At 42.7% G+C, this 23,844-nt stretch overlaps 1 protein-coding gene and 2 long non-coding RNA genes across 6 annotated transcripts in view; 2 read left to right on the top strand and 1 right to left on the bottom strand.

Annotated features, from left to right (window-relative positions):
• Window positions 1–20,794, bottom strand: part of AMPD3 (adenosine monophosphate deaminase 3) — a gene marked incomplete at its 5' end in the record, with an annotated part of 34,111 nt that extends 13,317 nt beyond the window's left edge. Inside the window, 7 exons of one of the 4 annotated variants that reach the window (XM_083598365.1) lie at window positions 31–225; window positions 7,864–7,993; window positions 8,662–8,881; window positions 10,062–10,227; window positions 12,339–12,534; window positions 12,689–12,914; window positions 20,131–20,794. In XM_083598365.1, the coding sequence (XP_083454491.1) occupies window positions 31–225; window positions 7,864–7,993; window positions 8,662–8,881; window positions 10,062–10,227; window positions 12,339–12,534; window positions 12,689–12,914; window positions 20,131–20,203 (1,206 nt within the window). Of the gene's footprint in view, window positions 1–30; window positions 226–7,863; window positions 7,994–8,661; window positions 8,882–10,061; window positions 10,228–12,338; window positions 12,535–12,688; window positions 12,915–19,360; window positions 19,647–19,930 lie in introns of those variants that run through there. The other 3 variants (XM_083598366.1, XM_083598367.1, XM_083598364.1) reach the window with 3 other exon arrangements.
• LOC310756553 lies at window positions 1,888–6,445 on the top strand. The gene is made up of 2 exons (XR_014544926.1): window positions 1,888–2,090; window positions 2,397–6,445. It is a non-coding gene; the product is annotated as an uncharacterized lncRNA (long non-coding RNA).
• On the top strand, window positions 12,926–23,530 carry LOC310756567. Its single transcript, XR_014544930.1, has 3 exons — window positions 12,926–15,450; window positions 16,286–22,967; window positions 23,515–23,530. It is a non-coding gene; the product is annotated as an uncharacterized lncRNA (long non-coding RNA).
• The last annotated feature ends 314 nt before the right edge of the window (window positions 23,531–23,844 follow it).

The following is a 23,844-nucleotide window of genomic DNA, read 5'->3' as shown; positions in this document are numbered from 1 at the left end:
AATTTCATCTACTGGTCAAAATGTACTTACTGCATGGACATCTAGTGAGTCTACAGTGAGGTCATAGGGATCCATGTTGAGATTTTCAAACACCTGCTTTAAAGTTAACTTCTTGCCTTTTTTCTCTCCCACTATCCTGTTTGGCTCTGTTTGGTATGTGTGTTTAATGAACCTCAGCAAATGTTTCTGGTTCATACAGGCAGCAGCATGGATATGGGTGTCAACCTGAAATCACAAACAAGATTATTCTGGCTCAGCTGACATCAAGCATGCATATTTTACTATTAGCCATCTGGCACAGCAGGTAATTTGAGAGATATTGAGCACCTTTCTCTCAGTGTGCTATGAAGCACTAACTTCAGCCACGACAAGAGTCATCAGGTATCAGCTTTTGGGAGTGAGGAAGAATATTCTTACATGGTTGAACTCCCCTTTCAACAACAATGTAATCTATGGATCACAAAACTCCCATTGTCTTGTCAAATGTAGCCCTCAGGCTCTGGTCAGATGTTACTTCTTAAAAGAAAAGGAGGAAACCTATTCTGAATGCATGTATAGTCAAAGCTATTAAGGATAAGAGTCCTACTAGTTGTAAGATGTTCATTTGGAATTCAACATGCTTGTGAGACACAACACATATTCATTCACCTGCATTACAGTTAAAAGGTAAAGGTACCCCTGCCCGTATGGGCCAGTCGTGTCCGACTCTAGGGTTGTACACCCATCTCACTTAAGAGGCCAGGGGCCAGCGCTGTCCGGAGACACTTCCGGGTCACGTGGCCAGCGTGACGAAGCTGCTCTGGTGAGCCAGCACCAGCGCAGCACACGGAAACGCCGTTTACCTTCCCGCTAGAAAGCAGTACCTATTTATCTACTTGCACTTTAAGGGTGCTTTCAAACTGCTAGGTGGGCAGGAGCTGGGACCGAAAGACGGGAGCTCACCCCGCCGCGGGGATTCGAACCGCCGACCATGTGATCAGCAAGCCCTAGGCACTGAGGTTTTACCCACAGTGCCACCCGCGTCCCCGCATTACAGTTAGTGAATGTTCATTTTGTGAGTAAAGACCCATTCACAGAATGGACTTTTCCATCTCCTCCTTGCCCCTGCAGCCTGCTGTGCCTCATGAAAATCTACTCCTGAAAATTGGGAGGCTATTCTGAAACATAATGCATGTTAAGTAGGAGGCTGCAGCAGGAGGGAGAATTCACCAGAAATCAGAGAATTCCACCACCCCTTGTGCAGTCCCTTGGATCTAAGTCATTATGTATGCATTCTGCACAGACCCACCTGGTGTGACTTTGCATTTATAAATTTATATTTTCTTTCCAAATGTGTTATTCTGTTCCCACCCCCTTTCCTGTCAAATATGTCTTATTTTGACCTGATTTTACTTCCCGTTTCTCAGCATATCCCTGACCTCCAGTGAAGATGTCTGTCACAATTATGCTAATAGAATAGTGGTGAAGTCATCCACTGTTATGATCCTGAAGCTACATCATTGCGTTGCAATACTTTAAATAATAATAAAACATACTAAGGAGTGGCTGGGGAAACCCAGCCAGATGGGCAGGGTATAAACAATCAAATTAGAAGAAGAAGAAGAAGAAGAAGAAGAAGAAGAAGAAGAGGAGGAGGAGGAGGAGTAGTTTGGATTTGATATCCCGCCTTTCACTCCCTTTTTAAGGAGTCTCAAAGCGGCTAACATTCTCCTTTCCCTTCCTCCCCCACAGCAAACACTCTGTGGGGTGAGTGGGGCTGAGAGACTTCAGAGAAGTGTGACTGGCCCAAGGTCACCCAGCAGCTGCAGGTGGAGGAGCGGAGATGCGAACCCGGTTCACCAGATTACGAGACTACCGCTCTTAACCACTACACCACGCTGGTTATTATTATTAGTGGTAGTATTAGTGAATTTAATTATTATGTTACACAATTAATTGCATTTTATTTTTTTTATTCAGTAAAGTACAGTATTTCACATTTTAACATCTTCATTTGTCTTGTTTCCCTAGGGACTGAAGGAATGCTCCTGTTTCCATGAGAAAAAAACAATCTCTCAGTAGCAGCAGAAAGGACAGAAGGAAAAAACTGGGTGTGTAGCATCTGCTAAGGCTCTGAGAATTGTATTACAAGGACTTCAAAGATGGGGAAAAGGAAAGATGAAATTGACACGATTTCTCCTCATCTCTGCAACCTCTCAGTTTTATTGCCTCCAATGTCAATTTCACTTCCAGGGCAAAGGGGTTGCTCTAAACTACTTCTGCAGGAGTGAGGGGGAAAATGTTTTCAATGTTTTTCAATGTCAATTCCAGCTCTTGGCAGTGTTTGCCACAGACCTTAGGCAAAATGTTGCACATTATCACCAGGTGTGTAATGAGTGCTCCCTTCACCACTAAAGTGGAGCCTAGATAAACCCCTTTGCTGGAAAGGTGAAATTCAAGAAGCCAGTATTAATTTCAGCTCTAAGGTGGAATTTATTCAGACTCCCTGAAGTGACAGGAAAGTACTGTCAACACCTTTCTCTTGCCCATGCTCTTAAGCTAAAGCAAGTTCTATTTAAAAGATATGTTTTCCACTCTGCAGACTCAATGAGACAAACAATAGGTAGCAATCCAACAAAACAGTTGAAATCATCTGTGAGGCACTCTATCCTGACAACTTCTTAGCCTGGAGGACTATCTACATACATCACAAAAGATATTAATACTTTTAGTAGAGAATGTCTGATTATAAATCAAGGTACAACAAGCTACACTAAGTACAAAACAGAATGACAGCTAAGCATGAGTGAGATACCTGGCCCACATCCTGCCATGATAACAAAACAAAAGCAATCGCCCAGCAGAAGGGGCTCTCTTGGTAGTTGCATTGCCCTCAGACATTGGGCAGGGGGCTGACCTAGGAAGTGGCATTTTCTGTGGAGCCCCTCCCCACAGAAGCATGTCTGGCACCTTCACTCTAGCTGTTATTGTAATTTGTGTGCAACTGTTTTTAATACTGTATTTATATTTCTGTAACCCACCCTGGGACCTTTTGGTGAAGAATGGGTAGTAAATCTAATAACAATATTGTGATGATTTTGCTGGAAGTTTCAGCCACAGTGTATTTGGCTCCGTAAATGATATAATATTTATTTATAGCAAGCACGAGGGTCATGGGTTTTTTTAAGAACACCCAACTCAGTGAGGGCTTTCATGTAGGAGCAGTCTCATACCTGATGTCTTATACATTGTTGATAATCATAATCAGCTCCATAGAAGAAAGTGAGAACGGGCAGCAATAGCTTGAGTATGCAAATTACAGAGAGTACATTTAGTCTTTATCAGGATGTTAAATGGAAATGACTGCATACAGTGGTACCTCGGGTTACAAACACCTCAGGCCACAAACACTTCAGGTTACAGACTCTGCTAACCTGGAAGTAGTACCTCAGGTTAAGAACTTTACCTCAAGATGAGAACAAAAATCGCACGGCAGCAGCGGGAGGCCCCATTAGCTAAAGTGGTACATCAGGTTAAGAACGGACCTCCGGAATGAATTAAGTTCGTAACCAGAGGTACCACTGTATTTAATAATTCCACACACACCCCCGACCAAGTCAAACTTGCTCCATGAAAAGGAACAGAATCTTCATAACACCTGCAAGATGTTTATACTGAGGAGGGGGGAAATGCCTCACATTCAACAGCTCATTTTGCAGTTCTGGCCTCAATGCAGAGATCCAAGAAGGGAACACTAATAATTCTGTACCAGGTGTGGAGATCCTTTGGCCTGAAGATGTTGCTGAACTGCAACTCGCACAATCCCTGGCCATCAGCCGCATTTGCTATGGCTGAAGGGAGCTATAATTCAGCAACATCTTCAGGGCCAAAGGACCCCCATACCTGGTTTATACAATGAGGAAGGAAAGATCACTGGAAATTAATTTGTCCTAGCAGAAGCAATGGTAAGCTGCTTCTGTCCCACAATTGTGAGCTGGTTCCAAACTTACTGCATGTGTGAATGAGCCATCACATATCACAAACAGAAGTTCCATGTTATTGACAAATTTCCTGCTTTTCCACGGAATCCCACAAAACACAAGGAACGTACTTCTGAGTAAAAGAAAATGCCTAGCTATTACCATTTTCTTAGAACACTACTTTCTCAATGGGATCTCATTACTGCACCACCATCTCCACAAGTGTACCTAATAAAATGTTAAGCCACACAGAGCAGCATGTTATCTAAAGGTCATAATGTACTCTTTAGCTTAAAACCAGTTTTTGAAGCTCCTGGAGTTTTCAGAAGGTAGTAAATGCCATGTAACTGATTAGCATTCTATAAACAGACAGTTCATTAGCGCACACTTATTATTCACCATCATAATTTAAAATCAGCTTTGCAAATCAGTTTCCACAAAAAGCAGAGTCAGGCTACATGCCATTAACCTTTGGTTCTTATGATCATTGTACATAATTCATAACTGGATTTAGTCTTTAATTTTCTATTAAATGTGCTTTGTAACAACTTCCACTAAAACCTAGAGAGTTTCATCAACAGCTGTATTAAAACAGATGCTTAAAACATCTACTAACACAAGGATATTTAATCACAAAATCGCTGTTCATTCAAAATTGTGCAGCCATTAAACATGCAAAATGAAGTTTACTTTGGCACATTTAATGTTATTAGAGGAGGATGAAGTCTGAGCTAAGGGTATAATTTTTAGGCAGAAAAACAATATATACCCGAACTATACCCTTACAAGATCTGGAAGGCTGTGTGGCCAATTATTTTTTGCCTGCCACAGTCATCTTAAGTCCATTATAGTTATCTGAACCTGTCCTCAGATAACATTTCCTCTTAACAGAAATGTATTTATTTATTAAAACAATTTTTACTAAATAAAATTTATCCTGCCTTTCTATATTTTTCAGACTATTGTCTAATTCAAGATTCCAAGATATTTATACATATTCCTTCCTGCGCACCCTAGCAAAGTTACTACAGAGGTACATATATATTTGTTCACGTGATTTCGCAGGCAAGATCTCACCTTGAAAAAAGTGAGGTGCCCCCAAATACACGTTTTTGGGCACCACGAGAGCACAGCCCTGAAAAATGCTCGTCTTTAAGGCTCTGTGATCTTGTGTGGTTCACGTGACTCGCAAGGGAGCACAAACAAGAGGAGGCACATCCCGGTTTTGGGATTCAACATGTTGGAGGGTATGCTGCAAGCAACTGAAACAGAGGTGCATCACACTAATATATTTTTGCTGCCATCTTATTCTTTTCCTCATAATTTTCTCACAGTGGCTGGCTAGATGCCTGTGGGAAGCACACAAGCAGGAACTAAGTGCAACAGCAATCTCCTTCCCTGTGGCTTCCAGCAATCTACCTACAGGACAATCTTATAAACGAGCACTTTACATCTCTCCAACCCAAGCTAAGCTTTCAAGCACACTGAATGATTTTGACACCTTCCACCATTTCAATGACACAGGTGTCATTTGATACTCTTATGAACACGTCTCTATTAAACCTGTCACCAAGATAGATAAATATTCCATATTTAGATCAGTGATAATTACACTGACAGAAGGGTCTTGGTCACCCTGTTCAGAATTATGATCTATGTCTGTCCAGCACTTTCCTTTCATAGCCTCTCACTATAAACACTACTGGTTTTTCCACCTTGGGGCATCATAAGATATTAGCCTAATAGCAGAAGCAGTTTACAAAACTTTGGCTCTTGAAAGCTTAAAATGGCTTCAGCTTCAATTTTTTAAAAACAAGAGTTGGGAACTTGTGCCCCTCCAGTTGCTCTGTACTGTGACACCCCTCTGTCCCAGGAATGAGGGGTGTTGCCAGGGGTGGATTTACTATGAAACTAATGAATCTTGAGCTTTGGCGCCCCTAATCCCGAGGGGTCCCAGAAGTGACTTTAGCCCACATTGTTTTAAAAGTCTGGGTCTAGTGGACCCAATTTGAGTTGCATGATGCAAATTGATTAAATTTTTGTTGCATGTTATTCCGACAATCTCAAAGTTTGAGAGTCAGTAGCACACATGTTGTAAAGGTGGAGCGTAGTTGTAAGTCGGATGTTTTTCCCCCTATTTTGTTTCCCCTCCCCCTTTATTCCTCTAGGGTTCCCTCAAGACCTGAGGAGGAGGACAGGGGCAATCATTCCAGATAGCAAGCCAAAATGCTTGCACTCAATGAACAATTAGAAGAGCATGGCACCTCTAAGGGTCTTTTTTTTCTTTCTTTCTTTTTTTGGAGGGGGTTGTCATACTGTGTGTTGTTTTTGCAAAAGACTTTACTGTAAATAAATCACTGAATAAGTACTTCCAATGAATCTGGGGACATTGGCAGTTCACTTGGAAAAGCTTCAACCTGTTCTGTTTACTGCCTTAATCACACTTTCCAGGAATGACTTCTTTTCTTGCACAACCTATTTTGAAACCAGAGAACAGAAGCAATATAACTATATACTGACTCTGCACTGTAAAAAAAAAAAAGTTCATTATATCACAATATGCTGTACATAAATATATTTTTCTGTGTTTACATTAACACAGGGCTATATCAACTAATGCATATGCACTATTCAACATTCTCCGTAGTTTCACCACAGTGCCATCTAATAAAAGTATTAATTTATGCACACCGCCATGAAAAGAACAGCTCTTAAGGGCCTGGAAGACTAAGTTTTCCTTTACTTTTCAGTGTTTCTTTCTTCTCTAAAATTATTTTTCTAAGCAACTTCATCAACCATGTGGAGTTATGGCCTGAATGATTAGTACTGTAGATCAGAAAAGGGCATGCAAATGAAGATTTTTTTGGTTGAGGGATCTGTGCCAGCTAGATAGCATGAAACATTTTATTCTTAGTGAGAATACATCCCTTTAAACTAGCACATATTTTGAAGGCCCACACAAACCCTTACTCATACTATACATTCACAAACTTATGAGTCCAGTGCATCAATAGAATAAAACAATAAAAATTAAAGTCTTAATTTATGACTTACTAATAGCAGAATTCAGCTGCTGTTTTTAGGAACTCACATTGTGCCTAGCCTGGACTGTATAAAGTCTGGAGAGGAGTGTGGTTGCATTATCTACAGAAAGTGTTGAAGTATTAAATCTTTGTATTAATAATGGCTAAGATTAAAACAAAAAAGCCCTGCGAAACCAGACATATACTACTTCATCTCTACTGTGCTGCTTTCAATTCTCGGCAAAGCTGCCACCCATTCACAGCCAAGACATGTTATATGGCAATAATTAAGCAACACTTCTGGTTGTTGAGGTTCTTAGTTCACAGCAAGCCCTTAACAAGCCGGAAGAAGGCAGAGTTAATTCTATGAGGGTAATGTTTATGCCATCCTCGCCTAAGGAAGGTCATTATGCCCCTACTAAGAACATGCAATCTTTTTGCCAGACATTCTTAGGCTGTTGACTGTCAAAATCCATGTAATAGCACACCATGTCATCTGACATTGAAGGTGGTTTCTCTGAACTATTTTTAAAGACAGACAATCCAATAGGCATAGCATTTTCTTTTAGTAGCACTATCGTTCCAAACTGGTTCTCCCATCCCCTATTTCATTTATGCATTCTTTCTTTTCTCAAAGTCAGCAATTCAGATTTTGATTATTTTTGTATCTCATCCTTTGACCAAGCAGCTCAACCCTCTCTGCTTTGGCTATTTCTTGCAACATTTTATTGCTGTTCCTTACTCATATCATACTATTATGAATCATACTGCCGCAAGATGAAATAATGTTTTCCATAATATTTAATTCAACTTAACATCAAATGCTTCTAAAAAGTGGCACTGATTAGAATAAATCACAGACCAATCTTTTTCGTACTTACCTTTCTCACATTGTAAAAATCCCGATGAGGATTACTCTTGAGTTCTTTAAGTTCAGACATTTCATTTAACATCTCATGTAAACCAAACTTAGATCCTAGAAAGTTGAGCCGCTTATGGCAGTATGTTTTTCTGCGGAAAAGGAAACACCGTACCTTAAGTATGGTCCGACAGCAAATGAGAATGCTTTTACTTAAATAATCATAGAATTGGAAAGGGACCCAAAGAGTCATCTAGTTCAACCCCCTGCAATGCAGGAATCAGATATCCACTTAAGAATTAGAAATGCAACTTTTTCTTCTTCTTAAAGGTGTTGCAAAATACTGGAGCCGTAGGCCAAACACTGCCACTGGTCAACCCTGTTCCAATCCTACATTTGAGATTCAGACTATTAATACTACCTCACCGCTGCAATCCTAAACACATTTACTAAAGTGAGACCCTCTTTCTTTGTCCTTCACACAGACAACCAAAAGTCAATATCAGAGATCAAGGGCACCTTTCAAACAACAAAAAACACTCAAGGAATATGCAAAGTCAGGCTAGAGAAAGGCATGACCTCAGGAGAAGGACTGTAGCTGGGAAGTGGGTGTGGCCTGGAGACAAGTCCAAGGACCAAACAGAGAGTTCTGGAAGATCACAGATTACCCCTAGGTCTGAGGTCCCCCGCCCCCGGTTAACACTGTACGTCCCAGAACATCATTTAACATAATAGGTTTGACACTCATAGCAGCAACACAACTGTTGAAGCATACAATAGGCTAGCATTAGGGAATTCTCAAAGTTAAACAAAGCCATACGTTGGGCCATCTGCAATGAGAGCCAGCACATGACTGAGGTCAAGGGTGTAAGTCTGAAGATCAGGATAAGGCAAGTTCCACGGCTCATCAGCTTCCATCATTTCTTTGTTCTCATAAACGAAGAAAATGCCTGCCTTCATCTTTACAACATAATCCAGATTCCCTGGAGAATCATCAAGATTGTAAAGGTCCTGCAGGTCTTTTGGGGGTGGATGAAAATCTATAAAAATGTCCGAATCAATAAATTTCTGTCATCATTCAAAATACAGTATTGTTTCTATTCACAATATTCCAACAAAAAAAAGCAGTAATAGACATGAAAATCATGAAGTGCTATATAGGATATCTACTGTCACATGTATGTCATCTTAACTCTATGCAACATGGTACTATGGTACCTATCAGCCCCAAAACATGGAGTGAAACCCAACTCATGCTTAACCATTTATTTCAGTGATATTTGATATTTATGGTAATGTTCTTTACCATGGACCAAACTGCATCCATGGCCCAAAATCCAGAAGTTCAGAATGTGTTATATGAAAGCTATCCAAGCAAAGTATGAAAAAAGGTGACATTATACATGGGGCTGATACACCAATATAAACATTTTGAATTGGGATGCAAATCAAAATATGCTCTGTAAAATCTCTGCAGTCTTAAGTATAGGGTGTACAACTAGTGACCCCTCCAAATATTGCCAGACTACACCTACAGTAACCATTGGCCATACTGGCTGGGGCTGATGGGAGTTGAAATTCAACAACATCTGGGGGGCCACAAGTTGTTGGTTTAATGTTTGCGCTGCTGAGAGGGAAAAATTTTTGTGGTCAAAATTTGCACAGTTGCATAGGTCTGAAGCCAATATGTTCAAGAAGGACAGAGCGTGCTAAACATGAAAGCTGGATGCGCAAATCCCTGTTCATATCTGAACTGGGTTACAAGCTAATCCCCACTTTCACCATTCCTCAAAAACAAGGGTTGGGGGAAAACCCATCTAGCAAAGCTGCAAGAGGAACTGACTTACTTGTATAATGCTGTGGGTGATTAGTTCAGCTAACAATGTTTCCTATTGGAGTGATGGTTGCTGAACCTCCAATTAAATATTGAAAGTGCATTGCTAATTTGCCACCAAACATAGTGTATGGACTTGAGTAGCATTTTTCTGAGCAGCAGTGAATATATTGCACAGAACTGCACTGTCCCTATATCTTTATGTGATTATTTACTCTTTAAGAACAAAATGGCAACACATTTATTAGAGTAAAACCTAATGCAAGGCTGGAAGTAATACTATTACCAGAATATTGATCAAGTGGGCATATTAAGAACAGTAAAAGTTAATCATCTCTTAGGTTTTCATGCACCAAAACCTTTTTAAAAAACTGCAGCTAATTTACCTGGAAGTACTTCATCTTCATCTTTCCATTGTTCATTTCTCATACTGCATAAATATTGGGCCGTTGTCCTTGGAAAGCGATGGTAAGCAAGGCGACAGTACTTTTCTCTAATAAGGAGAGCTTTTGCCAAATTCTTGGCAGCCTGCTCATAATCATCAACAGTAACCTGAAGGGAGAAATTATACAATTAACCACTAGAGTTGGGTTTTTTTAATGCTACTATAAACACTAATCCGAAACACATTTGCTTGACAGCTAGGCCTACTTCTCACTGAAGCAATAAATCTATGTGTTGGTCGTGCCACTGTAGATTGTAAGTGGGTGTTCCTCTATACACAAGAATTCTCTACCCACAGAAAACTAGTACAACATGGAGACTTCCAGCAAAGCCCTGCTCTCTGAAATCTTATTAACTATGTTGAAGAAAAACTGTATTTGGATGAGCATTCAATTGTGGCAGCCTCCACTTGTATTGTGAAGTAAAATTGTTCAATATTTACCATCTCAGTGACAGGCATTAAGACCTAGAGATTTCAATATAGCCTACAAATGTTGTTAGGATTTCATCTAGGAGGACCAGTGAACCAAACCATTATAGAAACAGTCAAATCTACCCTATATTGTCAATCAAAATTCTTCATGCATTTACCTCCAGATGAAGCAAAAGGCTTCTTATGATAGCGTGTAAATACTTCATGCACAGATCCACCTGTGTCTTAATACTTCCCTACATAGATCAGTAACATAATGGTGAACTTTAGCTGCATCTTGAAGCTTTTAAGAAAGTATGTACATTAACCCAGGTTACCAGCACCCTGGATATATACTTAACTCGCATCTTACGCTTCTTTTACCTACATATTTGCAGCTTTGAACGGAGAGGGCGGGTGGGAAGAAATAAATGGAGAGTGGACAAAACCCACTCTCCATTTATTTATTTTTCTCCACCCACTCACACATAGCTACAAGCACAGGCTTACTCAACTTCAGGAAGGCAGAGCAAGCGGGCTCTGGCAGCATCCCAAAGCCAGGTGAGCAGCGCTCCTCCACCTTGCAGCGGGTTGGGTAGGCAGTTCCAGGGGTTCCTTGCTTTACGTGTTTTTGCGTTTATTCGCGGCCCCCTGAAACCCTTGCGTAAGATGTGAGTTACCTGTATATAGTAGTTTTGGAAATGATAGCAATGTGATCAGACAGGATGTACAATCACTTGGGATAAGAGAACCCCTTTACCTCAGCTCTCTGCCAGATAGCAATACATGTTCATGTCAACATGTCTGATCATTATCTGAAGTTGGAGAGCCAAGTGCTGCTTCACACGTGCACTGGCTACATATACACCAAGAATAAACTGCCTACCTGCACAAATGGAATATGGAAGTCACCGTGGGAGGTATGCATGGGCCTCCTATTCCAGGTAATTACTTGGGCATGTTATAATCTGCTCAGCTCTTTGTGCCCCTAACTGAAGGCCAGGAAGAAAAGAGGATAAGAGAATAAAGGCCTCCTTTGATCCCTGTGCAGGTCATTCTTTATCTTACATCCAACACAGGTGATAATGTATATCTGTATTCCAAAGCAAGATAGTAATACTGTATCGTGTTTTTGTTAATTGACAAGTGTTACACATCTACTGAACAGAGCAGGGTGGGGAACTGAATTTGACCAACAGGGAAGACTGTTATCTTCCCTACCACCTGTGGGCCAAATCTGACAGGTGAGTTGGGTGACTATCCTTCAGTCACCTGAGATCACAGTGCTCTCAAGTGGTCCTTTTTTTGCCTGCACATTCTGAAACCAGTTTGAGTCCTTTGCAAAGCCCACTGCAAAGTGCTCTGCAAGACCAGAGATGTGAAGGCCCAGAAAAAGAATGGGGAGGGGAGAGAATTTAAGGGAAATGTTGGTTTCTGGGCCTCCACATCTCTATGAAAGACCCAATGATCAGCTGGTTGGCAGTGCCTGCAAAGCCCTCTGCAGTCACTGCCCATCAGTTGTGCCTTCAAACCCCTTTCAGCTGAGCCAGGTTTACCTGCCCCGCAACGGATGACAGGTGTAGGTCAGGTGAGCATGGCTGGGTCAGAATGACTTTACGGGTGACAAAGAATAGGGGGTTGGCAGGCTAGAGGTTCTCTAGCCCTGAAATACAATCTCTAGAGTAACTAGGCAAATATAGGCTTTATAAAAGAACAATTTAATTTCACATTACACAAGCACGCAACAGTTAACTCCCCCCCGCCTTTTCTCTCTCTCTAAAAAAGGAAAAATTGACTGATTTCTTACCCCAGCACAGTAATCCCCACTAATTGTAACTCTTTGAAATTCTGGTACATCATACATCCTTTGGATGGGTTGCAAAGAACCTAGAAGCACTGGAGTAGGAGGAGACACAACTGGGGTGTCCGACAGAGCTCTCACTTCTTGTGGTGGAATTTGCAGTGACAAGGACTGGGACCGAATCATCTTGAAACTTTTCTTCCTAAGTTTCCATAGTAAATAACACGTAAGTGAGTAAGACACATCTCGAGATCAACAAAATCAGCTTTATGGTTAAATTTTACTTCAAAAATGTCCTGCCATTATGCATATTAACTAAAGACTTTAAGTTACTTCTGCATTGTCATCGAACAAACCTTTTTGCTGTTTCCAATGACTGTTGCTCTGCCATCTCCTTCTGCAGCTCTCTTTCTTTCGCCTCTTGTTGCCCAATAGGGCAATCCTCAGGCACGGTGAATAGTGACAAGGCATCTTTGCTGTCTTCTTCTCGAAGAACTTTGGCAAAAACCTTTTCGGCTAGAAGCCGCACCGACTCATCAACCTCAGAGAGGTTTAGCTTTGGGAACTGTCTGGGCATCTCAGCTAAGGGGGTAAAATATGGAATTATAGGCTACATGTTACAGTTAGTTATCAAAAATAAATCACTGTCCTTTTAGTTAATCCTAGAGTCATTAAAAATTTGTGCAATTTTACACCACTGTAATGATTTACAGTGAACACTATGTTCTTTTAACAGTCACCAGAGCAATAATTTTCTTATATGGCAATACCAGTTTTGGAGCTTAGGACTACTCAAGAAGAATTTTCAAAATCAGATGAAGAAATGCTCTACTCACTCCTGCATGATGTATTTCAAATTTTCTAGTTTTGATTCTGATGCCTATGCTCACTATACTCCAATCCTAAACATTTTGAATGCATTTTTTTAAATAAGCCTCATTAGCTGTGTGCAAGTGTAAAGCACTGTGAGTTTCTCACTCTTTCCAAACATCAGCCCTAGAAATCACATTTGAAACTTCCCAGAGTTACAAAATAGGCATTTCAAACCGTGTGGCAGGCTGCTGTCAACGGAGGAAAATAGAAGACTCACTGGGCACATAAAACAAGACAGCACAGTTTTAGATTGTGGCAATTACTGAAGCACAAGTCAATTTTCATGAATTGGGCTGACTAAACAAAGAACACAAATTTAGCTTATTTATACGAAGTACAATGTGTGATGAAGTGGTTGAATGATTCCTTCATTAAGCACCCATCTCACAACTCCATCCACAATTACCACAGCACCACTCAACTCACTTTTAGCAGCTCTGGGAGGGCACTGTAGCTTTGGGGTGAGCAGTGATTGCTTTGACTTATGCTGTATTGAATTTAGATGCACAGTATTTTCTCAACCATTTGGCTGTGTGAATTGGTGCAATATCCACCAGAAACTAGTAAAACTTAGAAATAATGAATGCAATCCAGCATGTATTAGGCACATCTCAGTCCTATTGAAATAAATGAAGCTCAACTGGACAGGTCAACGTTAAATTGCATCTACTATTGGCCGTATGTGGCATGCAACAATGCAAACCTTATACATGTCCGAAATAAGTCTGAGTTCAGTAGGGCTTACCCCCAAGTAAGTGGCATAGGATTACACCTACCTGGAAGCCTGGCCCATTGAACTTAACTAGATTTATCCTTGATCAGACATGAGTAATTGCACTGATTTCAACAGGTTTAAGGATTAATGCCGATTCATCTTTCCTTGTATTGTGCACCTCTGTGCTTAGGACTTAGAACAGCTTTGTGAAGAAGGTGGTGGAGCTCTAGGAACCTGCCAGAGCTTCAAGCCTCCTTACCAAAACCCAGCTCCTTGCTTGGGTGACAAGGCAGGGTGTGGCATGGGTTCTGTGTCAAAGTAGTCTTGTGATCCACTTGGTATTAAAAATAGGGCCACCCTGGTCTACAACCACATTGTCTTAAGATTGTATTAAGGACCACTGATTTCCATTTATGAGCTACCTGGCCCTTGGCATCAGCTTCAGAGGTACCACTTCCGTGTCATCATGAGACAGCATGAGAAACAGTACCATTTAAATTGTGCCAATACAGCTCTGGGACATTATTTCAACTGAGCTGCATCAGCCCCCCCCAGTACAGACATCATTTAACAGAATTTGAAAGCATCTCTTTCACTCCAGGTCTTTAATCTTTTGAAGTCCTATTTAATTTTGTTACTGCCTGAGTTTCAGTCTGAATTGTATCTTGTGTTTGAAAATCTGTGTTTGATTTAAGGAAAACCAACTTAGTTGTATTTTATGGTTGAATTTTATATACGCAGCTAGCCACTCTGGTTGTGACTGTAAAAGAGCAAAATATAAATAATAAATTGTTTATTTATTATTTCAAGTGCCCTCCTAGCATTCTTTCACAGCCAAACAGTTGAAAGTTTCAAATGATAGCAAATATTCATCATTCTAATTCATACCATTTTTCTATCATAGATGTCAAGCAATTTTGCAATGGAATAATTTGTGTTTATAAGAGGAAGAGTGTTTAAACTGAATCTCTAAGATTATATTCTGTCTTTAAACTCTATGTGGGGAAAGAGAAAGATCAGCATTAATAGTAATTTTAAAACGCTTTCCCTCCCCCATAAGATATTTACTGCATTCTCTATATAAACCAAAACAACCTTCATTCATGAATAGCTTTAATCTAAGTAACAAAGAAAACTCCTTAACATTCCTTTTTAAAGTCCATTTTTTATCAACCATTCTTCTTAAATAAGCTATATAATATTTACTCTGGAATATAACCTTGCAATATTTAGTTTCAATTTTTTAAATGCATCTGAAATTCCTTGTACTTGTCAGTTACTACATGAAGCCAAAGTTTCTATTAACACCTCCTAAAAATGTTCATGAACCAATAAACTATTTTTAAAAACCCTGTGTGGAAATGTAGGTCTGGGCATTGAATTCTAAATTTATCCCAGGTTTCAAAGCCAAAGGCATGGCTGAACTCTAACCACTTTAAAGTCCTATTAATTTCAGTGAAAGTGTTAAAGTATGTGTTGAAATATCTCCTGTTGAAATCAAAGGGTTTTTAAGGGCTTAGCATTACAGTGGTGCCCTGCAAGATGAATGCCTCGCAAGACGGAAAACTCGCTAGACGAAAGGGTTTTCCATTTTTTGAGCTGCTTCACAAGACGAATTTCCCTATGGGCTTGCTTCGCAAGACGAAAACGTCTTGCAAGTTTGTTTCCTTTTTCTTAACACCGTTAATACAGTTGCGACTTGACTTCGAGGAGCAACTCATAGAACGCAGTGTACATAGTAGCCTTTTTTGAGGTTTTTAAAGACTTTGGTGATTTTTGAAGCTTTTCCAAAACTTCTTTTGCAGCCATTTGGTAAGTTAAGCTTTTAAAACTTTTTTGGGAGATTTTGGATTTTGGGTTGGGGTGTTTGGAATTCAAGGACTTGGTGTTGGGGAGGGGTTTGCAAGAATCTGGAAGCTTGTGTGTTTTTTTCTGCATTTTTATGATTTTCTGTGACCATTGGGCCACTCTGCTGTTTTTTTTAAAAAAATTCTGGGTTTGAATTTCTGTGTGCTGGGTGGCTGGGGGAACAGTTGGGGAGGGGTTTGCAAGAATCTGGAAGCTTGTTTTTTTCTGCATTTTTATGATTTTCTGTGACCATTGGGCCACTCTGCTGTTTTTTTAAAAAAATTCTGGGTTTGAATTTTGAAATGCTCTTTACAATATGTGTGACTTTAAAGAGCACTTAATAAACTCTTGTTGTACCAAATTTGGCTTTGTTTGGACTTTTTTTGACCATAAGAACGCATTAATTGATTTTCAATGCATTCCTATGGGATTTTGTGCTTCGCAAGACGAAAAATTCGCTAGACGAAAAAATTCGCGGAATGAATTAATTTCGTCTTGCGAGGCACCACTGTATTAGGAGCCTTACCCAGGCAATCAGCGTTGCTTTGATTACGAGGAAGAAAACATTTATCTTGAAAACAAAATCATTCCCAAAAGTTGTGTAACTTGGAACAGTCTTTATGTGATGCTATTCCTACATGCATGACTCCACTTTCCAACTGTTGGCATCTGAGCTTGTTATTAAATGGGAAACAATCTTCTATTAATAGCTACTAGCTGTGATGGCTGCTTGGGAAATGATTTATTTTCAGTCTAAGAACAATTTCAAACATTACATGTTGATATATTCTAGTGATTGCTAATAAATAAGGTGCCAAAGTATTTCAACATTCCCATTTCTTTGTACTGCACAGGATGTTTCCCTTCCCTTCCTCCCCCCTTTTTGGTCTCTGCAACAAGGTTTCTAACTGGCTTTTCTGCTAAGTCTATTGTAACCAACATATTGTACAAGGTCTAAGTCCAGGTCTATAACTATCCACCAAGAACAATCAAGTCTTGTAACACAGGTGGTGTCTTTTATTGCTCAGACCAAAGGTCTTGAGTGTCCCAGGAAGTCTTTTCAAAATGGGCAACCTGTGGGACAACACCCATCATCCCTGACCATCAGCCCATCTGGCTGGGTCTGATGGGAGCTGGAATCCAACATCTGGAGGACCACAGATTCCCCACCCCTGCTGTAGACTAAAATAAATATTTATTTTGCCACTATCCATCCAAGGTCTCAGCCTGCATTCCTTTAAGCAAGAAAGTAGGGATAAAGAAACCCATGTCCTCTTACCATTGCTAAAGCTGAACCCAGCTACTCCACTCTGCAAGGTGTGAGATTCCCCACCCTTGGAGATTTATGGAAACCTGAATACTTGGGGGGATTTTCCAGCTGACATGGCTGGTACTCCTAATGAGGCTCTCATCTCACTATGGAATGGTGAAATGCAGAGAGCCATTGACACAACCATTCCTGGGTGCCCTCACCATTTCTGTGGAGCACTTAGGTTGCCTTGGTATTCTAGTAACCAGCATGAAATGAAGCAGTGTTGGTAGGTAAGAGTGCAGGTGATGCAAATCCTAACCCAACCCTGAACAAACACTAGTTTCCTCATAGCAGTGGCAAAAAAACACTTTACTTCTCTGCCACCAGTGCATCAACAAGTAGCTATGTAGCTGAGCTTTTCCAAGCGGTGAATGGGCTTTTCTTATCTGGCCAAGAGACTAGCACTCTGACACATTTGGAGGTCTGCTGTAACAACACTGAGACACTAGAGGGGCAGAATTGCACAGATTCAGACAGAGTTGTGAGACCTGGGAGGGGTTCCATCTTGTCCTCCTGCTATTTAATACCTATACAAAGCACCTGGGATATACTATCAAGATATCTGGAGTGAGGTATCATCATTATGCAGACAAGACCCAGCTCTCACTCTCTCTGTTCCATCAGAATTGGGAGAGGCAGTTAAGGTGTTAAGACCAGTTCTTGTGGGCAGCAGTGGGCTGGATGTGGACCAATTAACTAAACTTGAATCCTGAAAAGACAGATGTGTTTCATGTCCTGAGTTCTCAAGTCCAGGATGCGGGGGGGGGGTGGACTGACTGTTCTGGATGGGCTTGCACACTTCTGGAAGTTGTGACTAGGAGTACATTTTTTTCAGCTACAGCTACAGTTTGGCAGCTATGGCTCTTTCTGGACAAAAATTCTTTGGCTACTGTACTCCATGCTCTGGTAACTTCCAGGCTGCACTATGGTGGTGCGCTCAGTGTAGGGCTGCCCTTCAAGATAACTCAGAAACTTCAAATGTTCTAAAATGCAGCAGCTGGATTACAGCCTTGGGTTCCATTAGTATCTCATCTAAATCCCTGTTCTAAAACAGCTGAATTGGTTGCCAGTTTGTTTCTGGGCACAGATGCTCATGAAATGTTTAAAGCCCTAAAGACTTAGACCCCAAATAACTGAAAGACCACATCCTTCCCTACATAACCTCTTGGGTATTAAGATCAGCAGAGAGTTCCCTCTTGGTACTTCCAGCACCCTTAGAGAGGTGGTGTGTGTGATCCAGGTGAGGGTGTTCTCTGAGCCATCCCATAAACTGTGGAACTCTATCCCCAGAGTGCCTGACACCTTCACTATGCAGTCTCTTAACCCTGGCCTTTGACACTTGCAATGTACTTTTTAAAGACCCACGCTATTCTTGTAATTGTAATTTATTTCAAACTGTTTGGAAGGTTGCATTTTAAATTGTAGTGACCTACCCTGGCATCTTAGTATGAAGGGCAGGTAATAAATACATTTATTAATTTATTATTTGAATTCAGTGAACACTTATTTATTTTTGACATTTATTAGTTGCCTCGCCATATAAATTCTCTAGGCGATATACAATAAATTAAACATGCAAGGCTAGCTCTCTGCAGTACTCAAGAATCAAGGAGCGAACTAGGCTAAGGTGATGTCCCTGCACATCAGTTTATGTGCTCTTACCAAACTAGCAAAATCCAGAAACTTACTATGATTTCCAAATCCAAAAATGGCTTGCTCTGTTTTGGGAGGGGAGAAGCAGAGCAACAAGATGAATAAGGCCAAAGCTACAAATGGAAACCGTGGGAACTAAATGAGTCAGTGCATTAACCTGAAGTTTCCAGAATGGGTCTTTTAAAAATAAAAATGAAGTATTAGTATACCGTTTCTGTTCGGGATTTTTTTTGGGGGGGCAGGATAAGTAAATAACTTGTCCTCAATCAATCTCTTCAGGAACTGTTCTCGCTCTTCCTCTTTCAGAAGATTGATTCAGGAACCCAGCTATGGGGGATCCTGAATATTTCATGAGCGCATGCCATGAAAATGAGTCTTATTCTGCTGTGGCGAAGAAAGCAGGGAGGACGTGGAACCGATGGAGCTAGGAGGGAAGGCGACGGGTCTTCCTCCTAGTGATGGGAGCCAAGGATACAGGCTGCTCTCCCCGGCCGAGCAGGTCTGCTGCAGGTGCCAGCCCAGCTTCTTCCGGCTCTGGCGGCGGCTGCAACCCGCTGCTACCCGGCAAGGTCAGCTCTTGCATGCCCGCCCCGTTCACTTCCTGCTTGGAAAGCAGCCGCCACTTACCTAGCGCCCCGGGGAAAGTCATGGCAGACGCTCGCCGAGCCTCGCAGGCGCGGGCGCGGGCGGCAGGCAAGGAGCCTTCTTTCCCCCAGCCAGAGCGGACAGGAGTCAGTCGCCGGCTGGCCGGAGGAGAAAGCAGAAGAGGGAGGAGCCGCCGGAGCCAGCAGCTGCTGCTGCCGCACTCCCGCTGCGCTCTGCAGCTCCCGCAGTGAGCACAGGCAGGCAGTGAGGCCGGCCGCGCAGTGCCCGCTGCCCGCTCCGCCCGCCCCTGTTCTGGGATGGGGGTCATCCCCCCAGCCCGGGAGGGACTGGGCGGCGAGGGTGGGGGGTGGGAAGAGGGGTCAGGCTTCAACCTGACGGGGGCGAAACGTTTTGCTTCCTGCCTGGGCAAAGGCGGCCCCATCCTTGGCGAGGCGAGAGCAGGCGCCATCTGCTCCCCGCTAGCGCGCCCCTTTCCCGCGGAGGCGCAGGACGGGCTGCCTCGTCTCCTCTCCGCTTCGCATCCCCCCTCCCGGGGGGCGCCCCATTTTCTCTTCCCGCGCCTCTCGGAGCTGCTTCACCCGGGATGCTCACCCAGCGCTGAAACTCCCCTCCGTCGTCCTATTTTGCCCTGCGCACTGAGTGGAAAGGGGGAGAGAGCGAGCGAGAGAGCGCGAACACGCAATTTACAGACACACAAGGCGTAGCTGCGCCGAATCTACCTCAGTGGGGTGTCCTTGGCGGGATGGTCTATCAGGAGAAAGTCGAGCGGTAGCCAGTTCCCGGGCACCCACCTTTCTCCCCGCCTCGCTCTCGCGGCAGCAACAGGAGTGGCAGCTCCTCCTCGAGCCTCTCCAGCGCCAGCATGAAACTTCTCCCAAGGAAGAGGAGGGCTCAGGTTACCAAGCGCCGCCGGCTCAGTCCCTCTGGTGGAGAGAGGGCGCCAGGCCGCGCAGGCACGCCTTGCGGGCAAGCTGCCCTTCCCGGCCGAGGAGCTTCGTAACCTGGGCTGCAGTAGCGTGTGTCTCCCCGAGGTTGCGCTGACAGGGCGCCTGTCTCCTCAGTGCCCCGCTTATCAGCGCCTCGCACGGCTGCAGACACCGAAAGTCTCGCAGCCAGAGGAAAAGAGATTCCTCGGCCCAGACGCTCTCGCTGTTTGTGGGCAGATAACCAACGCGGAGCGTCAACATGAGAGCGTGTGGCGTCGCTTGCCTGACCATTGAATTCAAGGAAGCCTGACGCGCGTCACTTTCTTTGAATTCAAGCGCCAAGTTGCGACGTGCGAAGGTGAAATAGGTTCATGCGCCTTTAATTAGTTGTGGCGAAAAAGAAACTTCTTCGGCAAAAAAGTCTGCGCGTCGGTTAAAGGTGCAGGAGCCTTTTTTCGTCTTTTGCTTCGGGGCCACCCTAGCCCTGAGGCGGCAATCGTGTGCACGTTTATGGAGGAGCAAATAACAGTGCAATTCTGTCGGGATCTGCTCTGAAGTAAGACCCTTTGAGGCCAACAGGACTTGCAAAGTAAACTCTGTGGGACTTGCTGCTTCTGAGTCACCGTCCACATATCTGGACGGGAGCTGAAGCGCGCTGCGGGCAAAGCCAACCCGAAAGCGACGGCTCTGGCTCGCGTCCAGAGAAAGGCTTCCTATTGCCGCAGGAAGGTGGTTAGACCGCATCCTTCCGCACAATGCTGTGTTACCGTCGTAATAAACGTTATCATGATTTAGCTGAAACCCATCCAAAACTCCTTGAGGAAACATTAGGCAAGAGTAACTTGCCGTTATTGGGCCCGATCCAGAGAAAGCGGAACGTTTTTAAAGGCCCATTGATTTCACCGGGAGAGATTTAAACATGCACATAGCTCTTCTGTTGACATAAGTTGGATTTACACTACCTTAACTTTGGGTGGGTGTGAGATTGAATTCCTTGCTATTATGTGTTCAAGGGTTGCTGGAGCAGGAAGGGGCAGCGTGATCTGGGACAGCAAGTTCCATTCATTTATAAAACAAGAACTCTGTATAGTGTAGATTCTATATTATATCATAGAACTAACAGTACACAGAAAATATCGTCACGCACCACCCCAGTCTCCAAGCCGTGAGAGGCACCAGGGGTTCCAGTGTTCACTTGTGGATTCTTTGTTGTGATTTTAGGATACATGGTTTTATTCACACATATAAGAAACCTGTTTATAGGATGGAGGGGCTCACAGCATTAACATCCCCACAGATCTTGGTTCTGCTTTAGGTTTCCATGGGAGCCCTGAAGTCTCACATGGGAAGAGCAAGACATCTTTCTCTGTCTGCAGCTTTTAGCCTGCTTCCAGCCTACAGACAACTATGGCTATTGTTCTGCCAAGTAGCAAGCTAGGTGAGCTGCTTGGGGAAAGGCCCACTCATTAGTTGTATGACACAGAATAGTTTAATTAACTACGAACCCCAAAATTGGATATCTCCTCCAAACCCGGTGCCAAAGTTTTGCAGCATTTTGCACTGGTTTGCAGGGGACCCCAAATTTCTGCGTTCATAATTAATGAAGCTGAGCAGAATTACTTACTTGGTTATGCTAAAACCAACCAGCCAGCCAAAGCCATTACCTTGATAAAGGAACTGGTTTGGCAAGCTTCCTTTGCATTCTACTGTCCTGGATGCAGGATCACAGGTTCTGGAAGGGAACCCAGGGCTCCATCCACACTCCCCACCCCCAGCTCATAACAATAGAATATATTATATTAGAGGTCCTCCCCAAGGGCAGTGAGCTTGGGGCTGAGGAAATTCAATAGTACCACCCCATGCCACACTGCAAGCTCCTTTTGCAACTGAGGTGACTTTCGAAAGAAATTTCTGGTGTGGAACAAAATATGTAGTGCTGTGTTTCACTTTTCAAATTAAAACCATTCTAGGCATACTCAAGCCCTCCAGCATTCCTAAAGTAGCTCATTGGATCACAGCCAGTGTAAACTCTATTGGATGCAGTCCCCATAACATTCAGTGAAAATAAAGTTGGTTCTTTTTTTAAAAAAAAAAAGTATTACTTGACTTAAGAAAGTTTTCTATGTGGCTGGTTCTGGCCAGGACTTAATGTGTGCCTAGAATATAGTTCCACAACCTGTTCTGCATGTGGGACTTGTAAATATACAGAGTTCGTGCCCTTCACTACTGAGTAATGGCCAGGCCTCATGCACTTGAAATTAGAGGGCAGAACTAACCATCCTCAGCATTTGACTCCAGGGAGACTGAGCCCCACCATCTCCTATTTAAAAATGATGCACTACCTGCAGTTCCACTGTAGGCAGTGTTGTTTTTTTGCTTAGAGCTGGTGAGAGTAGTGGGAGCATTTACTTTATTTCTACATTGGATGGATTGCACCCCACTGAGCCTGGCAGAGCCGAAAAGCTTTGTGAGTTGCTGACTAAGCACCTTTGGGGAAGTGTGCCTATGAAGCCTAAATGGGTAATGGATGTCAGCCTGTGTCTGGGTTGGTAATTAAGCGTTAAGGCATGCGCTTCCTTTAATAAGATGAATGTGGTTTTTAAAAGTGTCTTGCTGAGGCAGAAAATTTATTGTCCAGTACACATTTGCCCCAATATAATTTATCACTGTGCTCATCACCATAATGCTACAGCATTCCATAGGTACTTTAGATAGGTCAAATATTATTCTGAATTTATTTTTAAATATGTAAACCTAAAATTCATACAATTTTCTCCCATATATTCCCTCTAGCCAGGGTGCTTCACCATGCTGCTGTCAGCATTGGCAAGCTTGAAGAAAAGAAACAAGGGACGCGGGTGGCGCTGTGGGTTAAACCACAGAGCCTAGGACTTGCCAATCAGAAGATCGGCGGTTCAAATCCTCACGACGGGGTGAGCTCCCGTTGCTCAGTCCCTACTCCTGCCAACCTAGCAGTTCAAAAGCACGTCAAAGTGCAAGTAGATATATAGGTACCGCTCTGGCGGGAAGGTAAACGGCATTTCCGTGCACTGCTCTGGTTCACCAGAAGCAGCTTAGTCATGCTGGCCACATGACCTGGAAGCTGTACGCCGGCTCCCTCGGCCAGTAAAGCGAGATGAGCGCCGCAACCCCAGAGTTGGTCACGACTGGACCTAATGGTCAGGGGTCCCTTTACCTTTACCTAATTTATCACTGTGCTCATCACCATAATGCTACAGCATTCCATAGATACTTTAGATAGGCCAAATATTATTCTGAATTTATTTTTAAATACGTAAACCTAAAATTCATAAAATTCAATTTTCTCTCTCATGTTCCCTCTAGCCAGGGTGCTTCACCATGCTGCTGTCAGCATTGGCAAGCTTGAAGAAAAGAAACAAATCAATGAATCAACATCAATATATTTCATAATACATATGCAAATAAATGCACGTTCATTTAAAAGACGACATTGTATGTAGACGTGTCCCATAGTATCATAGATGCAGGGTTGCCGCTTCTTCACATACCGCACCAGCTCTGGAAACCTGTAACTCTTTATTTTTAATATTTCCCATA

The sequence above is a fragment of the Podarcis filfolensis genome (assembly GCF_964270895.1).
Source record: "Podarcis filfolensis genome assembly, chromosome: 1".
Lineage (NCBI taxonomy): Eukaryota > Metazoa > Chordata > Lepidosauria > Squamata > Lacertidae > Podarcis > Podarcis filfolensis.
This window is presented reverse-complemented; position numbering and strand designations above follow the sequence as displayed.